We start from the raw sequence: 21981 nt of genomic DNA, 5'->3' as shown, positions 1-21981 counted from the left end.
TACTACTTATACTACTTACAAAGGGCAAGGAATGCCTGACAAAAGGTTGATTTCATATGAAAGCCATCCTCAAGCCTTTCATAATACTGAAAGAATTTTTAAAATCGGACGACTACTGAAAAAAAAGATATGGCAGTTTGAAATTTAAGAAAATGGCTGATCATGGAGGCAACCATTTTAGTGTGTTTATGACGTCATTTACACACAGCTGAATTCTTTATTTAGCAAATAACCTTTTAAATAGATTATTCTTTTAGTGTAAGATGTAAAACATGGTATTTTCTTTCATTACAGCTAAAAAATAGAGAAATTATTTTACAGAAATGAGAAAACACAGTTCAAATATGTATCTAGAAATTTAATAAATCCTCCATTTTGTTTCTTTGTTGCCATGGAAACAAAATTGCCGCCATTTTGATCAAATGTTTAAATGTTAATAACTTTTTCATTTTTAAAGTGGCATTATGCGCATCTTACTGCACATAGTGTGTTTTGGTGAGTGTTCTATAAAAGCAAGTTTCGGTTGCTGTGCATTTAAATGTGTTAAATTAACGATAATGCCGCATAAGTATTTGAAGTTGATGCTTTAGAAATGAAGAAATCGGACTAATTAAATAATAGATATTTTCTTCAATCTTCTACGCAATGATCTCCCTTACCTATAGGTAGAGATTTCTGAAGTAGAAGGGAAGCAACTCCTGTGTGCAGTTTGACTTTTCTTGAAAAGACTGCCCCAGTCAAAATAAGAAAAGTCATATTTGGAAACTTATTATTTCGTGCTGGTAACAGGAATATTTGGTATGTTGGGTTAAAAGCTATAATTTCCTCCATCCTTTTTTACACACACATCTATTTCAGTTGGATTTTTACTTGAAAAGTGCATATAATTTCACTTTAAGTCGATTTTGAAAATTTCTTTCACTTCTTTAAATGATTACAGAAATTCTAGCAGACGGAATTAACATAAGAACATCATTGCCTTTCCCTTTAATATAAAGATAAAATTAAAAAGTTTGTTTATCATTAAAAGTACTACTACAGAAAAATGGAAGTTTCTTTAGACAATCTACCGTTTCTGGGGATATTTTATAATTAATTCAGCTCTACATACACAATTAATTTATATATATATACTGGTTGGGAACCATTTTCCGGACAGGACCAGTTTCCGGACACATGTAATATCCGCTTTATTTCGTTGTTATTCATGTAATTGTTTCATCTAGATCATTTAGATGTTTGTTCTTCATGTCTACAACAAACCACTATTTTATAAGGCTGTATAATGTTTGGGTTTTTGATGATAACTCACCTGCGTTGACAAAACAACTTTCTGTCTTAACGGGGCATGAAGATAGCATTGCGCATGCGCAGTAGTTCACACATGCCGAGATATCAAGTGGGGTAGAAATAATCAAACTACATAATGATTGTCTGCTGATAACATGTTCTACTTTTAATGTCACGCTAAAAGTTATATAAGATGCAGGGATGTCGATTTTTGCACTAATTTTATTCTATATCTATTGGAATTATCAAGAATTCGTATAAGACGAAATTCGAGTTTTTTTATAGTCAACCTCGGTTTGCTTTCGTAGCTGCTATTGAACGGCGAATTATGTTTCATGTGCAATTTTGAAGAGATGAATGACAAAGAAATGTGTAGAACTAGTTTAATTATTTATTTTGATATCAAGTTAAAAACAAAACACCGTCAAAATATTTGTCCGGATACTGGTTTACTTGACGGGAAAAATAACTTATTTTAGTGACCCCATTTGAGGCCCCATGGAACCCATATTTTACGCCACAACGCGATGCTGATTACAACATCGGACGTGGAAGGAGCTGAAGTTTGTGCAGTGTGGGCTTCATTTATGTCAAATATTTTTTTAGGGAATGATGGAGCCGAAATATGAAAATGTGTCCGGAAAATGGTTCCCAACCAGTATATATAGTAAAGTTAAATATATTTGGCGAAGAGTTTCTACATTTGGAGTAATTATCAAAACATAATATATTAGTAAAAAAAAAAAATAATCATTGGATCTCTTTTAATAAAACATGACTATCTTGCAGATACGCTACCAAGATGAATTATAGTTCGAAAGAACTTTAACAAAAAACACTTATCCTTAGTAAACAAAGTAAACATTGACAAACGTATTTGGACGAAAGACAGCTATTTTCTGGCCATTATTACCAGGAACAACGGATGTATTTTTGTCTAATTGCAATGTAATGATGCCGTATAATGAATCGAGTGATTAAGACTTCGGGAAAATTGCTTTCTATGATAGGAAGTCCCTCAAATGTGAAAGCTAATTGCTTGTTGTTGATATTTCTGTCAGTTCTCTTCTGTATTACCAATTTTTCAAAAAAAAAATAAAACACGACGCGAAAATAGGTAGGGATGTTGATTTAGTAGATGAGTTGTATTTAATTGTAGCGGATGTATGGTCTGACAAATAGATAGGCAGGCGGGCAGAGCGATTATTAAAGTAGAGTTTTGCACATTTTTCAAGTAAAAATGCGGCTGAAATAGACGTGTGTGTAAAAAGGGTGAAGGAAATTATAGCTTTTAACCCAATAAACCAAATTCTTCATGTTACCAGTAAGAAATTATAACTTTCCAAATATGACTTTTCTTATTTTGACTGGGGCAGTCTTTTTAAGAAAAGTCAAACTGCACGCAAGGGTTGCTTCCCTTCAACTTCAGAAATCTCTACCTATCGGTAAGGGAGATCACTCTTTATTTCTAAAGCATCAACTTCAAATACTTATGCGGCATTATCATTCATTTAACACATTTAAATGCACAGCAACGGAAAATTGCTTTTATAAAACATTCACCAAAAACACACTTTGTGCAGTAAGATGCGCATAATGCCACTTTAAGGTGATATATTTGGACTTTAAATACATACATTTAAGTTCTTTGGGTTCGATTTTACCTTTAGATTTTGAAATTCCTTTAACCAGCTGACGGCTAAACACTGATGTCACCCTCCCCGAACCTGAAATAATGTCTTGGGGGAACACTTGAGCTCTTCGCGTGAAAGTTTCCATATCACGTGACCTTATTTTTGCTGCGCAAATTATGATGAATTGTCATCCCGGCTCTGTCGATCATAGGCCATTTACGTAGAGAGATCTGATTACGATCATAGGCCATTTACGTAGAGAGATCTGATTACCCACTATTACCTGTAAGATATAAATCAGAAATCTTATTTGATAAGAAGCTGGTGACATATTTGTATCTGTATATAAGAGGAGTTATTCTATCAAATACATTCGTGCTTACGTCAGAATTAGTTAAAATATTTATTTTTTGTAATATGTATTTCTGCAGAGCTCTAAAGAATGTTTTCTTCATACTAATGAGACAGTTTTCCTTTAGTCATTGCTTTATAATGTGGCATATCATAAAACAAAATTTAGTGATGTAAACGCAACAGAAGCAAGAGGTACTGAATTTTTCAGAAGAAGGCAATGCGTTCTACCAATGTCACCTTGTTTGGAAATATATTTTTTATTTGCTTTTTATAACGTGTGCATCTACTGTCCATTGTCGCTTTCGAAAATTTACATTATGTTTATGATTATTGTGTGTCTTACATGTATTGCAAGGAATGCAAAATGATGTGAGGGTAGAACTGCCAATGTTGTATTTAAAGGTATACTAGACCCAAATTTCACATTTGCAACCAGGTTCCTAGGTCTAAGGTCAAGGTCACACTTAGAGGTCATAGGTCAAATACAAGAATGACTTTGTCCGTAGCATTTCTTCTTCATGCAACATGGAGGGATTTTGATGCATCTTGGCACAATTGTTAACAATCATGAGACGGAGTGTCATACCAAGAACCAGGTCCCTATGTCTAAGGTCAAGGTCACACTTAGAGGTCAAATCAGATACAAGAATGAAAAAATTAACAAGCTCTCCACGGGCGTATTTTGTGACTATGTTATTGTTTTTGTAAAAAGTGTTAAACTTTTCTGTCCGTAACACTGATTTTTATACGAAAGGGGTCTGTGTTTTCCTTACCGCATCATGGTTTTCGGCGTAATTGTTAAAAAGCGGACCTGTTGCAATAAAATATCATTCCTTTTTGTATCAGCAAATGTGCTTTGTAAAAGCTGATCCGCTGTTTACCCAATAAAATTCCCTTTTTTCTTTTATTACCTAAACAGGTTCTCAGAAATCGACGTCAAGCAAGAGTAGTTACGGGTCTACCGAATCCGACTATTTCTACAGTGCACCGCCCCCTGACGCCACAGACTCCGGACCAATCAAATGGAAGCCTCTAGACATTATCAAAGAGCGCGAGCTCTCTGATTGGTCATCAGATACCGGAAGTGGTCAAGAGGTTATCAAGCTAGGAAAGGTCGGTTTGAATTCTACGACAGATATGTAAAGTCTGATGCAGTATAACTTATATAAGAAAAGAAACAATACGGTCACGATAACAAAAATATATTCTGCAATAAGTAGATGTACCCCAACAGTCACGCCTTAAAACAAAAAAGACTTGATTTTCTTCCAAGTATTTTCTATTTACAATAGATATTATGTTGGTTTCTGAGTCACAACGACACATTCTAGGTCATATGGCGACTTTTTCAAACTTTGGTAATGGAGGAAGACCCCCAGGGCTCCCTTCAGGCATTAGTTCGGTCATGGGCAGTTACCTAGGTAGAACCACCAACGGTCCGTTAGCCAAACTGACGGCTTGGCTACCAAGCATGAAGAATTCTACAACCAATATGTAAACCTATGGAATGATATTTAGGTAAATATTACACAATGCCTGCTGACTGTTACAATTTACTCACTGACACTCCCATTGTGCTTATTGGTATAGTAACCATGCATACTGGCACCTTTAACACGCTTGTTGACAATGATATCACGCTTGTTGACAATGATACCATGCTTGCTGACAATGATACCATGCGTGCTGGAAGTTACAACTTCTTTGCTGCTTAGACCCTGATGTCTATATCATAATTTCATTTGGCAAAATGACAGTGCCGTGTAGCGTATTGGAATATTTCAACATGCCGGGACTGTATATAAGCAACATTGCACAGTTACAATGCTCACAGAAAAAAAATACACGATGTGACCACACAGTATGAAAGATGCAATCAGCCACTGAGCAAGTTGAAAGTAAGCATAATGCAAAGTGCAACATTGCACGTCACACTTTGATACCAAGTTCGGCCAGAAGTTCAACGGTTTCATTGTCAACATTATCAGACTGGCCACTCTGAACATTGAGCCGAAACTCTATGCTTATTTACCAGTTTACAGAGACGAAACATAACGAGGCCGAAACGGCGAAAGTTGGTAGAAGAAACATCGACTAAACTTTTAACAGAGGCGACATATTTCTTCCAGTTATAAAAATAATGTCTGTAAAATGTTTCAAATCGTCAAAGCGTACCTGTAAAGCTGATTTTCTTGCAGGAAATGTGCGCTAAACAGGCTGATTTTCTTGCAGCGAATGAGTGCTGAACGTGTAAAAATTCTCGCTAATGGAGTAATTGAAACAAAGGGACATAACTGATAGCAAATGGTTTAGCCAAGAGCTAATTAAAATCAGTTATAGGCCGGATATTCCCGCTAACTTTCGTGAAAACTACGAACTTGCGCCCCCTGGTATCAAAATGTGACGTGCAATGTTGCACTTTGCATTATGCTTACTTTCAACTTGCTCAGTGGCTGATTGCATCTTTCATATTGTGTGGTCACATCGTGTATTTTTTTTCTGTGAGCATTGTAACTGTGCAATGTTGCTTATATACAGTCCCGGCATGTTGAAATATCCAATACGCTACACGGCACTGTCATTTTGCCAAATGAAATTATGATATAGACATCAGGGTCTAAGCAGCAAAGAAGTTGTAACTTCCAGCACGCATGGTATCATTGTCAGCAAGCATGGTATCATTGTCAACAAGCGTGATATCATTGTCAACAAGCGTGTTAAAGGTGCCAGCATGCATGATTACTATACCAGTAAGCACAATGGGAGTGTCAGTGAGTAAATTGTAACAGTCAGCAGGCATTGTGTAATATTTACCTAAATATCATTCCATATAAACCAACATCGCTGAGGGGCAGGTCAGCGACCTTAACCACACGGCCACGGAGGCCCCTATAATATATATAACCATGCACATAACTAGTGCAAAGGTAATTATTAATACAACTGCTGTATGCTGATAGCGAATCTTAAAACCGTCTGCAGACTGCGATTTGCAAATGGAAGTATAATAGTTGCACTAAGTACTTTCCTCAAATCTAGTAATTTTATACATATTTCCTGGTACCAGTGCTTAATCAGTCAGTTTGGATATGTAGCATGCATTAATTGATTAAATCACATTATCTAATTATAACACATTAATTGCAACAAGTTATGTTTTAATAATTATATGTGTCTGCATTACCGTTGAATTGGCGGTGGTGTCTTAGCAACAAATACATGAACTCGATGTAGTTATAATTTTAGGGTACATTATACCAATTCAGTTCCTTCTTTAATTCATATGAACAATTAGATATTGAGACCTTATATCAGTACTTTAGAGCATTTCAATGATATAAAAACCATTATATAGCCATTTAATATAACATTTCTTCGAACCAAAAATGAAAAAAAATATTGAGATGTTATGTTACCGTGATATAAGAAAAATAATATGTTCTGAAAAAAAATCACCCTCTGAAACTGCTCCCATGAAATTTGCCGTTTAGCGATTACGCGTATGTAGACATTTTCTCAATGAATAAAACTAAAACCTGGAAATTCACGATGAAAGTGGTCTAGATCTTTTCACAAAAATGTATGACTTCATCAGCCACATGGAACTACATTTTGGACTGTTTCACATGTAACACTGAGAAGAAATAACACGGAATTAACGTGCTGTCTTTTTCAGATGAAACGTAAAAGTTTGATCATTCATGACACTCTACTAAATGGTGATGTCCATGACGACCTAAAAAAGGCAGTAGAAGGCGGAAGCATTGATTTCTCTCTCAGTTACAGCGTGTCTGAGGAGAGATTGACTATCAAAATACAGGAAGTCAAAAATGTTCAAGTCGGTGATGAGAAAACTTTGGTATCGCCTTACGTTAAAGTCCGTATCTACAAGACTCCGAAACAGTTTTTCACATTTCGCGAGCATTCCGATAAAGGACCTGTGATAAATAATTTAGAAAAAGAATTTAAGACAAAAATGCATCGTCCCAGTGAATGTCTATCGTACAAAGAAAGTTTTGAGATAGCCGTAGACTTGGAAACATTGAAGTCGTTTACACTCCGTTTTCTTTTGTGTGACATGGACAAGTTATCACGTCACGTGATTTTGGGCGAGACTTCAGTGATTCTGAAAAAGACGGAGTTGTGGACAGTGCGAGATCTGAAATTCTCCGAGAAATTTCGAAGCCCGGTGGAGGTGAAGTTAATTTTCCTTTACTGAATTCATACTTTTTATTTTGATGTGCTATCGTAAAAGTAATACAAAGTAGTTATAGTAGTTATTCTTTAAACAGTCATTTATTTTCTAAAAGTAATCATGTCTTCTGGTTACGACTTCGAGACTGATCATTCAGAACTCAGTCGAAATTTACACAGCTGCGTTTTGGGACAATTCTATAAACTACAGGGTCCAACCTATTGTCTGCGAGTGCAATCATCTTATTGACCCATGACAAGTTTGAATTTAGAAATTTCTCTTTAAACTTAATTATAGCTTTAGAACCTATGAGCTTTTGAATAAGTATTATTCAGTTATAAAAAATTATAGAATTTGATGTTTTCAAAGAGTGCAGTTTTTTAAATGAAAATCTTGCAGGAGAATCTAGGGACCATATCAGTAGGCCTGAGCTACTTACCCACATCTGAGAAAATGTACCTGTCTGTGGAGTCTATAAAAGGGTTGAAGGTCATGGACAAAATGTCAGCTAGTACAGGTACGAATTTCTTATTATTTTCAAGTGCATTTTCAATCTTTAAACAAAGAATGGGTATAGTTTGTAAAAGTTTACATTGTTGTTGAAATTTATGATATAATTTTTTTTTAGGACAGATGGACAAGGGAAAATCTTAAGAGCTCCGTTTCAACATCACCACCTCCTGAAAATGGGGAGGGGCAAAAGTTTATGAAGCCATATCACAATTTTGTCTTTTTATCCGTCGTGTTATTTAAGAAATAATTTATAGCAAAAGAGTGTTTTAACACTTATATATGCACGAAAGGTGGTTATACGTCGGGCGTAATAATTCCACGAGGGCGCAGCCCGAGTGAAATTATTTGTACGACGTATTATCGCCCGAGGGTATAAATAGTGTTAAAATACGGTTTTGGTAGAAATTATTTCGATTCTAATATGCCCTTAAACTAAATCAGTAGATAAAATATAGAAGCGCTCTTTCTTTGTCGAAACAAAAACTTTGACGTCACCGCAAGTCAACGTGACGTCATTCTAGTGTAAGAGTGTTTTAACAGAGAAAAGCATATTAGAATTGTAAATAATTTGTATCGCGACTCTGATTTCTGTTCCAGATGCTTGCGTGAAAGTTTATCTTATGTATGAAGGGAAACAACTCAAGCGAGTCAAGACCACCGTCAGGGCCTCCGACCTAAATCCAGTATTTAATGAAAGCTTTTCATTCGACGTTCCGAATTCGGAAGTCGAGAAAGTCTACTTTTCATTGGTGGTTTGTCACTATGACGCAGAGACGAAATCCAGCAAGATCATCGGTCGAGTGTACACTGGGATGAACTTTGACACTGATGCTCGCGAGCATTGGTCCAGCATGGTTCAAAATCCTAGGAAAAAGATTGTTACATCATATAAGATTAAAAACTAAACCACTTAGTCATAGATACAGTAAACTTCTTAAAGGTGGTCAGTCGTATATAGTAGATATATTCGTTAGAATGTTACACGTTATATTGGAGATTCATTTAGCAAACAAAACCTTTGGTGATGTATCTTCTATCATTTCTACAAACCATGCATTTATCGTATTCTATTTAGATTAGCATGTCTATATTGATGACGTATTGTGTAAATATGGACGCTAGAAATCTCTTATGATTCCGTTCGCTGACTGTGTAGTTAGCAGCGCTAGCGTTTATTTAACCCTTAGCCTGCTGGCGGCAAGCCTTGATATTGCCTTTGCGACCAGTGCAGACCAAGATCAGCCTGCACATCTGTGCAGGCTGATCATGGTCTGCACTGTTCGCTATTAAGTCAGTAAATTTTCAGTGAACACCCCTTTACATGATAAGTGGTACTGCCCAGATTGAATGCTGGACCAGTCCATTTTAGAAATATAGCAGGGTAAAGATTAAGGTACTGGACCCTCAATGACACTGGGCTATTTCCGTATAATTACGTACTCTCGTTATGCAGTTCGGCATTCTTCGGACGTAAATGTAACCGGACTCGCAAATGATTTTCCTTAACCCTTAGCCTGCTGCAGGCGAATTTAACAGCCTTTGCAAACAGATTGGAACCAGATCAGACGCCGATTAAATCGGCGTCTGATCAGGTTCCAAGCTGTTTGCTACTCTGACAATATTTCTTCCAATTTTGGAGCAAATTGAATGAACTTTACAATCTTAGCAGACGACATTTTCAGCAGACGACAATTTATCTAGCATGCTAAAGGTTAAAAACCGATGAATGCCGAAAAACGGAGTATACGTAAATTGCCGAATGTCATTACGGAAACCACTTCCTGTGTCGTGTATGATCTTGGTACTTTGATGTACAGTATAAGAGAAAGTAGACTTGCCAGCTTGACTTAATAAATAATATTTCTTTTTACCATTTTACTCAAGGTTGTGGACTTGTAATAACAATCGGTAAATAACGTGAGCCGCACCATGAGAAAACCAACATAGTGCATTTGCGACCAGCATGGATCCATGCTGTTCGCTAATGGTTTCTCTAATTGCAATAGGCTTTGAAAACGAACAGCATGGATCCTGACCAGACTGCGCGGATGCGCAGGCTGGTCTGGATCCATGCTGGTCGCAAAAGCACTATTTTGGTTTTCGCATGGCGCGGCTCATATTTCTTTTTACCATTTTACTTAAGGGTGTGGAGCTGTAACAACAATCGGCAAATAACGTATTCTTCATAAACAATTTCGTCATTCTCCGCTTTTTTACGGAAAGCCATGTTCGCGTCGAGTTAAATTCATGTCCGGAGAATACCGAATTCCCTTACGAAAATACGTAATCACACGGAAATTGCCAGTGTCATTACGGATTACCTTAATAGTGGTTCGGGAATTGGCTGTGTCACCTGAGAGATAAAAGACATGGTTGCTGTAAAGGCCGATACTAGTTAGTTTGAAAATTAGTCCAATCAATCTCTTACACTGTATAAATTCCCTTTGATCATTGTCGGTACAGACATGTTTCGGGGCAATCGGGACCCAGGATCGAATCCCGATGAAAATTTTATCTATTTTATATATTTATTGTTAACATGTTATTTCATGTACTGTACAGATAATTATAACTTATTCTATGGCGTTGAATTTAATACATTTTAACTTACCATGTGCCTTAATTTAGGAGCCACAATATAACAGTAGAGATATGTTACATGATTGATTCCGTTTAGTCTTTGTATGATGTTGTTAATGTGTTCTACATTTGAATAGAATCTACTGTATAAGCGGAAAAGTTCGCGATGTGGAAATGTTGGCGAATTTCGCGAATTCAACAAATTCGCCAAAATATCAGCCAGCGTAGATTTCTACGTTCGCCAGGACAAGTCATATTTACAGCCAAGAGAAGATAAATAAACTTAGCTTTGACGTTTCAGTTTTCTGTGATTCCTGAATATTTTCGCTCGCGAAACGTCCGGAAACGGCATTTGCGAACTTTTGACTCGCGAGTATATCCATTTATACAGTATTTTCATTACTTTAGTTAATTAAAACCTCTTACTTGTGTTTTGTGCTTAAACTAAATTTCGAAAACACATGATGCATCATTTATTTGGCTTTTGTTTAATACTGTAAAATCATTATTGTTCGTGGAAGATCAATTTTCGTGGACTCTGTAATTGAGTCAATCTGCGAAATTTAATTCCACCGAAAAAATAACTTTCCCTTTCATTTTATGTTCAGAAGTTGAAATCCAATTATTCACGATTCCACAAAGAAAGCCGTTTTCATATGCACGCACGCGCACGCGCGCACGCGTGCACGCACACAAAAATCATGCAAACGAAATTAAGTGATTCCATAGTAATAACCTTTGTATTTTATAATATCAGATTTAAGCATTGTTTGAATTATCAACAGTCAAAGCTTAATCTCTGTTAGCATTTACTTGTTAAACTGATTTTTTTTTACAAAATCATTGGTTTTGTTCGCCCTCTGGTATCTATAGGATTATAGTTTAACATAACCTGAAGGGAGGTAATAAGACTGACTAACTTGTAAAGTGAATTTTGTTATCCTTCTTGTTATATACATTAATTTTGTTATATTTGATCTTGTTATGACAGTTAATATTTTAGGGCAAATTTTATCCTGTATCATATGTGTTTAATGTTGGTGTCATTGTATAAAACATCCTAATAAATCATGTCATATCATAGGGTTGTTGAACATTTATTGTAAGTTCTGATTGTTCATAGGAACGATGTGCCCCGTTATCTTTCCTAAGAACCATGCGCACCGGGACCGCTCCTAATAACCATGCGCACCGGGATCGCTCCTAAGAACCATGCGCTCCGGGATCGCTCCTAAGAACTAGATGCCCCGGGATCTCTCCTAAGGATCATGTGCCCCGGGATCGTTCCTCAGGACCATGTGTACCCGCCCGCTTAGCTCAATAGGGAGTGCGCAGATTTACATATCGCTGGGTCGTGCGTTCGATCCCCAGGCGAGTCGTATGTTCTCTGTGACGATTTTATAAACGACACTGTGTCTGAAACTATTCGTCCTCCACCTCTGATTCATGAAGTTGGCAGTTACTTGCGGAGAACGGGTTTGTACTGGTACAGAGTCCAGGAACACTGACTACCCGCCGTTACATAACTGAAATACTGTTGAAAAACGGCGTAAAAACACAAAACAAACAAACAGGACCATGTGCTCCGGGATAATGCTCCCCAGGACCGTTTCTAAGGACAATATGTCCCGGGGTCGTTTCTAAGTTAGGAACATTCCTTCCGGGATCGTTCTTTAGGGACTGTGTGCCCCGGTGACCTATTTGGGATGATTGGTAGTACCTATGAATAGGGGAACACTTACAGTAACAGCAATGCATCGTCAAACATTACTTAGATTAATGCTAAAATTTCCAGAAGAAAACCAATGATATAATGAAATTCTGTTAAGGCTTATCAGCAAATAGTACATGCGGTACAAGTATGGAGAAGTCGTATGCTAGATGTTTCTTTGAACTGGAACGTAGTTTTGCAGATGTCACTTTTTGTAACTGCAATTGTGCTGCCAATGGTGTGCACTCACATACCAAGTTTTAAAGAATTATCGGAACAGTAAATGAATACACTATATCTTATTCCCTGTTTTGTTTTATAAAAAGCAAACATTGTACACATGGATATCACACACAGCTATGCCAGTCTGAAATATTTTACCTCATTTTTAAGAATTTAAACAACTATCATACAGTGACGAAAACGAACGGGTCATATACCTCCTATACTGTTGTTACATTTCACTCAGCAAATGCAATATTCTATCTCATGTCAAAAAATACACCCGCAATTCTTCATGCCGATATTGAACCCGACTATCGAAACGAAAATATCCCTGCTAATCATAAAAGCAATTTTTTCAGAACCCGAATGAAGCTAAAACCACGTATAGTTTCCTCGTCGTTGGCGTGAGAGGCGAGAAGCGCCCTATACTGATAAAGTGAAGTGCAATTAATAAAATTCATAGTTATGATATTGGTAATAAAATCTTGTAAAGTGTTGGTGAAGTGTCCTTTTATATTCCTAAACACAATTTATGGTATTTGACATAGAACAACATAGCTTTGGGTAGGGCCTAATGGTGTCATTTCTTCTTAAACATCTGAATGTCATTTTGCCACATCCCACAGAAAGCATAGAATAAAATCTCTGTTCAGACGAAAATATAAGATAATGTTCAGGTACTAATATCCTAACTGTACTCGATGTGTAATATCGTTAAGCATGGAGACAATGACAAAAGGCGAAAGATAACTATATATGTGTGGAAACCGTATAATATTTGGGTTGCGTCCCTTACACCAAAAAAAAGGTTGTCCGACAACCTTGTCTTTGTTTCTTATTTTTTCTTTTTTTTTTAAACTGAAAAAGTACGCTATTGACTGTCTTGTATTATTGTCTTTAGACTTTAGCCTATTGTCGGTAAGTAATTCTGCCTTTGCGACCTGTGCAGACCAAGACCAGACTGCACATGCACATCCGTGCAGGCTGATCTTGGTCTGCATTTTTTCGTTATTCAGTCGAACACCCCTTTGAATAATAAGTGGTACTACCCAAATTGAATGATCGACCAGACCATTTCAAAAATATTCAGCAGGCTAAAGGTTAAAGTCATTGTGGTATTTCCAAACAGCCCTTTACTGTGTTAATCAGTGATATTCAAAAAGGCTAGTAAGTTTAAAGTAATTTAATAAAATTAATCGAGTATGTTGACGTAACGTAAATTTGAAGGTTTATTTTCGCATAAAAACTACTATTTTCAATGGACCAGCCCATGCATTAACGGGAGAAAAATCATATACATTGTTCGCCTAAGGGTATGGGTTATTTCACACTTACTTAAACGGGCAAAATGGAATAAGTATGCTCGACGATGAAGTATTGTCCATCGCTCAAAAGCAGAGTAGCTTTACGAAAGTGCCTTCATCTTAAAGAGAATTCCTATAGTTTTTTTTCCTTTCATAGAATTTGTTTAAATTCACATATATGATAGGAAAATTTGTGCTGAAAACAATGAACAAATAAAAACAATAGGTCACCGGGCTTGTTTTTGTGAAAAATTGTTTTGAACACACCCACTGTTGCTGAAACTACTAGCGATTTTTCAACATTTTCATAATTTTCTGCTTTTTTTATAAATACCAACCAAAATATACATCAAGACAGCACAATAAGGTTTTTTTTCTTTTTACAGATTTTATTATATACTTATTTGATATCATAGTCATATTTGTAATACTCTATCCTTACAATAATTGATACAAATGAAAAAAATATCGTTTCATATTTATTTTTGTGAACTTTTTTCAGTGAAAAATACCCATAGTGAAGAATATTTTTTTAAATTTTGAAAAAATTCTTTCATAGAATTTTTTCCTGTTTTTCTTGTGTATAGATAATTGTATTGTGAGCATAAAAATGGCTAAAAATGTATGGGTCACCAGGCTAAATTTTATGTTAAGACCGCTAGAATACAACACCTGTTCGGACGGAAAATGGCGCGAACCTGGCCAAATTGATTACATGTATGTCTGCTAGAAGTTAAAAAAAAGTTTTAAAAATTCTTAATTCTTTCTATAACTGAATACTAAATAATCTGAAAGGTAATATTGTCTTATCAGTACTAAGTCAATTATCTTACATTATATGAACAACACTGTCTTTGTACCAAAATGCGATGTGAAAACACAACCAACAAAAATAGCAAGATACCTGTCAGGCATGATACTTGACAATACAACATAAACCAGTACCAACATTTGATGACTGATAAAACTTATCAAAAATGTTATTTCATTCAAGATTCCTCATATTTAAGACTGTCTGTAACACGTTTCAACAAATGTTGACTTCAGTTCAGTTTTCCATAGAAAGTGTCGACTGCGCAGAAAGATGCGCATAAAAAACTATCGGAATTCCCTTTAAAGACAATGGATATATGGACGGAACCAATCAGTTCTGCTCAAGTGAGTTGAGTGAGGCAAAATGGCATTTAAGGTAGTAGAGGTGTAATAGAGTACCTCCTTTTTGAAGAGTATTCAATTCCTGACATAAACCCACTTTTACTGCAATTCTCAGGGGGCGTAGGTTCAAGCCCTATTGGGACCAATTTTTTTTTCTCTTATTTTCCATTTTTTCTGGTAAGTTTTTACTTCTTTCAAGACTTATGATTGATTTATTGTACAAAAAATGGAAAAAAAAGTAATTTGATAAGCGATTTCTTGCTGTTCAAATTGAATTTACTACTTAAACAGAAGGGGTAGAGTTACACATCTTTAAAAATATTGAGTTACATGTGGTAAAAGTTCTCTATTTTGCTTTCACTCTTTAGATTACATATTGTGGAAGAAATTTAGGTAGGTTTTACGTCTGTCCCAAGGTCATTTTTGAATGAAGTAAGCATATTCAAAACAGAAACATAGGATTCGACCTTATTTTTTCTATGTTGAAGTTAGAATTCTGTATCATTAAGTCCGTGTACTTGGGAACCTAGATAAAATGATATTCATATTTTAATTTGTGTTTTATAAATTGTTTACCAATAGTTTGATTATTTTTATTAAAACTAATGGTAAAATGAGTTCTTTGCGAACGTTTTGTAAAGTGGTCATCACTTTGAAATTTGTCTCTACTTGAGCTAGAGGAGATACCATAAGTTATACAAAATTTTGAAAAAAGGGCATGGTAAATGTTGTTAAAAAATTGCAAAGCAGTGCGAAACACGGTCATCTTTAAGAATATACCAAGCAAATGCCATTTTGTAAACATTGTTATTACACCTCTACTACCTTAAGACAATGTCAGTTATACACTTACGGGAAAAAGAAACGCCTCATGCAAACACACTACATGTACAGTATGTTGTTAACCGTGATTCAAAATTAGTAAAGGACAATTCCATTCGCAAATCTGATGACAAAAGCATTGATGGTTACTTAGACAGGATTTTGTTGTCGCATTACTAGTATGCTTCAAATCTTGAATTTCAATAGACATTTGAAGTCCACAGAGGCGTTGGAGAGTATATCTTTGAAGTTGAAGTTGAAGTTGACGGACAAAAGGAAAATGTGCAGATATGATATCTGACCATACCTTTGAGACCATCTTGCGACCTTGATCTTGAACTGACATGGCCAAAGTTAAGTTCTACACAGTGTATGATGAAACGTATACGCTAAAGTACATTTGAAATATAAATATTGCTCATACGATTACAAGGTGCTCGCTATTTAACCTTTAATCATACTATCGACCTTGAATTTGACATTGCATGACTGAAAGATGTTTCATAATGGAAAAACATTTGTGCAAAGTGTGCATTGACAGGCGGACAAACATATTCATAATGGTCATAAAGCCATTTAAGGTCCACACTTAACTGGAATGTTTGAGTAGAATTACTCTAGAAATGTCAATTATATCACAAAACTTTGCTAAAATTCTGCATTTGTACTTATTCCATGACAAAAATTATAGCTAATAAAAGAAACGCCTCATGCAAACTCATTGTACAGTATGTTGTTAACCGTGATTCAAAATTAGTAAAGGACAATTCCATTCGCAAATCTGATGACAAAAGCATTGATGGTTACTTAGACAGGATTTTGTTGTCGCATTACTAGTATGCTTCAAATCTTGAATTTCAATAGACTGCCCAGACCATAACTCCGCCCCTACCGTAAGGATTGTGCTGCAGAACGCAATTGTTAGTGTAGCGTTCACGAAGTCGTCACGTCGTCTGTAGATACGTATACGTTCGGCGGCGTTCCACAAGGTGAAACGTGACTCATCACTAAACACTACGTTCTGCCAACGCTGACTGCGATGGTTGCAGGCCCAAATTAGACGTTGGTGACGGTGTCGGAGCCTAAGAACTAGACCGCAGTAGTGCATGTGGCAGATAATTTTCTGTTTTGTAAGCCAATTTCCCACTGTATGTCGACTTATAGGCCGTCCCTGGCTACCTACCACTAAACGTGACGTAAATTCAGCCGTCACAAATCTGTCATGCAAATGGCGTAGACGTATTTAACTGTCGTTACACGCGGTCTGCCCGAACTAGACCTATCGGCAAGCTTTTCCGTTTCTCTGACACGTCGAACGAGACGCAGTATTGTCGCACAAAAGACGTCTAGCGACTTGTTCTTGCATTCGCCCAATTGGCCAAACCTTAGGCCCACTTTTTTAAATTTAGCCTCGACATTGACAAAAACTGATTTATTGTCAGACAATCTCTGATAACATGGTCGTATGTCGACTAAAACATGTACCTGTGCAAATTCGCTGAATAAAATCAGATGGTTGACACACACGGGCTGCGCGACGAAATTATGAGCAGTTACATGAATTTAACGATGTGCTGAATAAAATTGTGCGAGTTACGGTTGCGGCTGTGTACATGTACGTTTCTGACATTGTCCAACAAATTTAAACTATAAAAACGTTTCTTTATCTCGCTAGTGTAAGAGAAAAGACCATAAACAAATGGACCGTATGTCCGTTTATAATATATGATCTACTCTCCATCGCTCAAAAAGCAGCGCCGCTTAGCTCAGTAGGTAAGAGCGTTGATCTACGGATTCCGGGGTCGCGAGTTCGATCCTCGGGCGGGGCGTATGTTCTCCGTGACTATTTGATAAACGACATTGTGTCTGAAATCATTAGTCCTCCACCTCTGATTCATGTGGGGAAGTTGGCAGTTACTTGCGGAGAACAGGTTTGTACTGGTACAGAATCCAGGAACACTGGTTAGGTTAACTGCCCGCCGTTACATGACTGAAATACTGTTGAAAAACGGCGTTAAACCCAAAACAAACAAACAAACAAACAAACAAACAAAAAGCAGCGAGTAGCTTTACGTAATTTCCTTCATCTTGATCAATTGAATGGCGTTTTAGACACTGTAAATTATAGACGGAAAATGGGAAACCGTTCGAAATGACAAATTAATTTTGTTGTCACTGCAAACAACAATTTTCAATATAAATTCACACTGCTAGCCAAGTGTTCAATGTATACGTATGAATAGAGGATACTACATGTATCTTTATATTTATCCTTGTTTTTATAAGTTTATCATGTGACCTAGAAATTATTATATTTTAAAATGTAGGTATGTAACGAGATACTTTACATATATAAGTTACTGCTGTTCATGTACTATCAATTTGAACTGGCACATGAGATCATGTTTCTTGTGCATGTCAAGGCGGATAGTGTTATTTTCCAATCTTGTAAGTCAGCTCTAGCCTGAGTGCAACAATAACAATGAAGTCCTCAGAGGCGTTGGAGAGTATATCGCTGAAGTTGAAGTTGACGGACAAAAGGAAAATGTGCAGATATGATATCTGACCATACCTTTGAGACCAGTCTGCGACCTTGATCTTGAACTGACATGGCCAAAAGGTTCTACACAGTGTATGATGAAACGTATACGCTAAAGTACATTTGAAATATGAATATTGATCACACGATTACAAGGTGCTCGCTACTTAACCTTTAATCATACTATCGACCTTGAATTTGACATTGCGTGACTGAAAGATGTTTCATAATGGAAAACATTTTTGTAAAGTGTGCACTGACAGGCGGGCAAACATATTCATAATGGTCAAAAAGCCATTCAAGGTCCACACTTAACTGGAATGGTTGAGTAGAATTACTCTAGAAATGCCAATTATATCACAAAACGTTCTAAAAAATTCTGCATTTGTACTTATTCCATGACAAAATTGTTCAAAACAATATCGTTACTAAAACTGATTGAGAACAGTCTTTAAGGATAACTCTAGTGTGTTATAAAAAAAAAAGACAGAAAAACGGTCAATTGAAAAATGACAACATATAATCGTATGCAGTTTATTCAAATGCAATATCTAAACATCATAATTTCGATTGTAGACATTAACGGCTTGTATTACATTGTAAAACATGCATTCTTTGTCCCTTTCCTACAGAATTTCTTTTTTCCCCATTTTGAGAAAAATGGTCTCGAAGTTTCAATATCAATTATTTCTGTCATAGTAGTTTTGAAAAACAACAAAAACAACAACAAAAAAACAAAACAATAGAAGCGTAGAGTTAATCATAATTCTTTCTTGGTATTTTAATATTGAGCAATTTTATTGAAATTTTTTGCAGCAGAATAATTCTTTATTTTGCTAAAAGATGGAAAACATTCATTTTTTCCCCACTAATATAGTGCGCTAGCTATCTACCTCTTGTTCAATAAAATGTGTTTGGACATGGCTTACTATGTCTTAATTAAAAAAGAGTTAAGTCACTATGTGTTGAAACAAAATTTTAAATATATACATAAAATTTTGATATACCATTACACCGTCTTAACTCGGAAAATAGTCCTGTGTACTGAAAAATGTGGAGACAGCACAAGATGTGACCGAAAACCTCTTTAGCGGAATTCGCAATCTTAATTTCTAATTTCAAGGACATCCATAGACAGCTCTGTATGAAACGAATACAGCTGTATATATATATATATATATATATATATATATATATATATATATATATATATATATATATATCTCTCTCTCTCTCTCTCTCTCTCTCTCTCTCTCTCTCAAAAATGCCGCTTAATGCACTACAGTAATACTTGGCGATGAGATACAAGTCAAAAACCACAATAAATGGTTCATGAACATTCTCAATAAGTTTTACAGTCATATAAAAAAATATAGAATGTTTACTTTCATGTCTTCTGTCATTCCCCATGCTCATGCTCAAGCAGCCGTATACAAGCAACAAGTGCAAAACCAACGACAGTCGTAAAAACTTTCAGAAGGTCATGGTCACCAGTTCCTAACTCTCGTTGTAAAATCTCGAAGAACGTGACAAAAAGAAACGTTCCGGTTGCTACACCCTGTAATATGGCTGACGACATGTCTTTTGCCACGGACTCCCCGGAAAGGTTAATACTCTCACCAATGATGATGCCACATGGACTCATTAGAGCAAAAATTGCAATAACAAGAATTGTTTTCCTCAGGGAAGCAAGAATTTCGAGAGTTTGTACTCCTATTGTAAAGAACACAAGTACTTTATGCAATGATAGTGCCGCGAGGAGTTCCCACACTTTCGAAGTATCTTTTAAAAGTCCTAGAGCAAGACCATCAAAAATCATGTGTAGGGATAGTGCTATTAGAAGTACAAGTCCTCTCAGCCTTGACCTTGCAGGGTCCTCATTTGCGGAATGTCTGGCTTCTTCCAAGGCATCTCGAGTGGACTGATTGTGAGTCTCTTTCGAAACATTTGCATTTTTGATAAGAATTCTATCACTGGCTCTAAAAATAACTTCTTTCATGTCTGCAGCTGTAGAGTCACGTTTATGTTCTGAATACGGGCGCACGGTCGTCTTGTCAAGGGAATCATCGACCGTACCATATGTTTGATATGTGATATCGTCGTGATACGAAGAGTCCTCTAGATCGCTTGCAACTAATATTGGGTCCTCCGAACCTAAACCTTTATAGACCCTATCACTGACTTTCTTATAACTTACTAGCCCATCTTTGTACGTAGATCCGGACACAGATTTGTGGACATTTGAACCAATTTCTTGATGTCCTTTATTATCTCGTTTCGAAATGCCGCTATTGCCAGAGCAACAAATATGCGCAATGTGTTCTAGCGTGAGAATCATGAAAAATCCTATACACATAGCTAGTTCTGTGAATGGGTACTCTGAGCTGAAATCGTAACTTTCCAACGCATGTTCCATGCTCTCCCGCGCTTCCGGTAAAAGATTCAAAACGGAAGTGGCAAAGAAAACGCCGCCAGAGAAGCAATTCAAAATGTTTATTGCACGTTTGAATTTAGACGAAGATCCAAGTTTAAGTACCAAACATCGCACAGTCACGCAGGAAATAATTCCACTAAACAAAGACAATCCAAATAGAATGAAAATTGATGCTAGCTTTGATGTTCCAATCATTTTTGACTCCTTTACTTCCGTAAAACACGGTTTATAACAGTACCATATATGACAGCGTATATATTTTCTTTACAAATAAAACTAGAAATCACGTATATTTTTGTCACAACAGTTACTTAACAGTTGACAACATGATAACTGTCCATTTTCCAACCACTTTACATTGTTGTTAAAACTAAACTTCTAAATTTAGTTTTATCAAATATACAAGGTATACATAGACATATTTTCACGTTTTTATCATAACACAAATACAGTGTACATGATAACGCTCGTGATAACCTAACCATCACATTTGATTGAACTGTGTAATTAAGGTCAATTTTCCTCTATCAATTTTACCTAAATTTCGTTTAATTTTGATGAGCGTTTAATGTATTTAGTAGTCAGCACGCCTAACACATCACATGTTCGAACTGCATGTCAACACATAATTAATGTCCTTCGGTGAAAACAAATGGTTTATAAGATGCACTGCACGTATTTGTGTAGTATTTACCTTTGCATTTCGATTATGTAATTAAAAATATACATCAAAACAAATACTGCCGTTATCACCTGTACGAAGAAAAAGACATTGTTTATCTATTGATGTACATTGTTGTATATCTGGTAATCTACCATAAGAGGAAGCAGCTGTGCTTATTTGTATAACAATAATTAAATTTTGTAATAACCATGAGCTGGTGATAGAAGTACGATGTATTCTGATGGTATTTTTACGTAGTGTTTTACGTGTAAAAAATCTGAAAGTGTTTTAAGCGTAAAAAAATTCTGACACTGATTTTTACGTGTAAAAAATCTGACAGTGTTTTACGTGTAAAAAGATCTCTTCATCTTCACGTGAGTTACTGTGGTAATATTTCTGCCCGTTTGAGACACACACCGCTACTGTAGTGTGTCCAATTTGAGTATGTTCCACGAGAATGAAGCGCCAAGTCCAATTACCGCACTCCTGAAAAATATACAGGTGTAGACCTTCCCTTTGTTCAGTTATATTTGGTATAGTAGCTTCGCATTTGCCTACAAA

General features: G+C 36.1%; 2 protein-coding genes across 5 annotated transcripts in view; one reads left to right on the top strand and one right to left on the bottom strand.

The window, feature by feature from the left end:
• The window catches only part of LOC123527172 (synaptotagmin-1-like), a 44098-nt gene extending 32451 nt beyond the window's left edge, over positions 1-11647 (top strand). For all 4 annotated transcript variants that reach the window (XM_045306472.2, XM_053523169.1, XM_053523171.1 and 1 more), the window contains exons 3-6: positions 4198-4391; positions 6955-7473; positions 7873-7990; positions 8584-11647. In XM_045306472.2, the coding sequence (XP_045162407.2) occupies positions 4198-4391; positions 6955-7473; positions 7873-7990; positions 8584-8891 (1139 nt within the window). In that variant the 3' untranslated portion in view covers positions 8892-11647. The remainder of the gene's footprint in view (positions 1-4197; positions 4392-6954; positions 7474-7872; positions 7991-8583) is intronic.
• A 7195-nt stretch (positions 11648-18842) lies between these two features.
• Positions 18843-21478, bottom strand: LOC123527171 (zinc transporter ZIP3-like). The gene has a single exon (XM_045306471.2). It carries the CDS (start codon positions 20949-20951, stop codon positions 19722-19724), a length of 1230 nt encoding a protein of 409 aa, XP_045162406.2. The 5' UTR covers positions 20952-21478; the 3' UTR covers positions 18843-19721.
• Positions 21479-21981: the final 503 nt, after the last annotated feature.

This window comes from Mercenaria mercenaria, chromosome 14 (assembly GCF_021730395.1).
Source record: "Mercenaria mercenaria strain notata chromosome 14, MADL_Memer_1, whole genome shotgun sequence".
NCBI classification, from domain to species: Eukaryota; Metazoa; Mollusca; class Bivalvia; order Venerida; family Veneridae; genus Mercenaria; species Mercenaria mercenaria.
The sequence above is the reverse complement of the archived record's forward strand: the minus strand, read 5'-3'. Positions and strand labels throughout refer to the sequence as shown.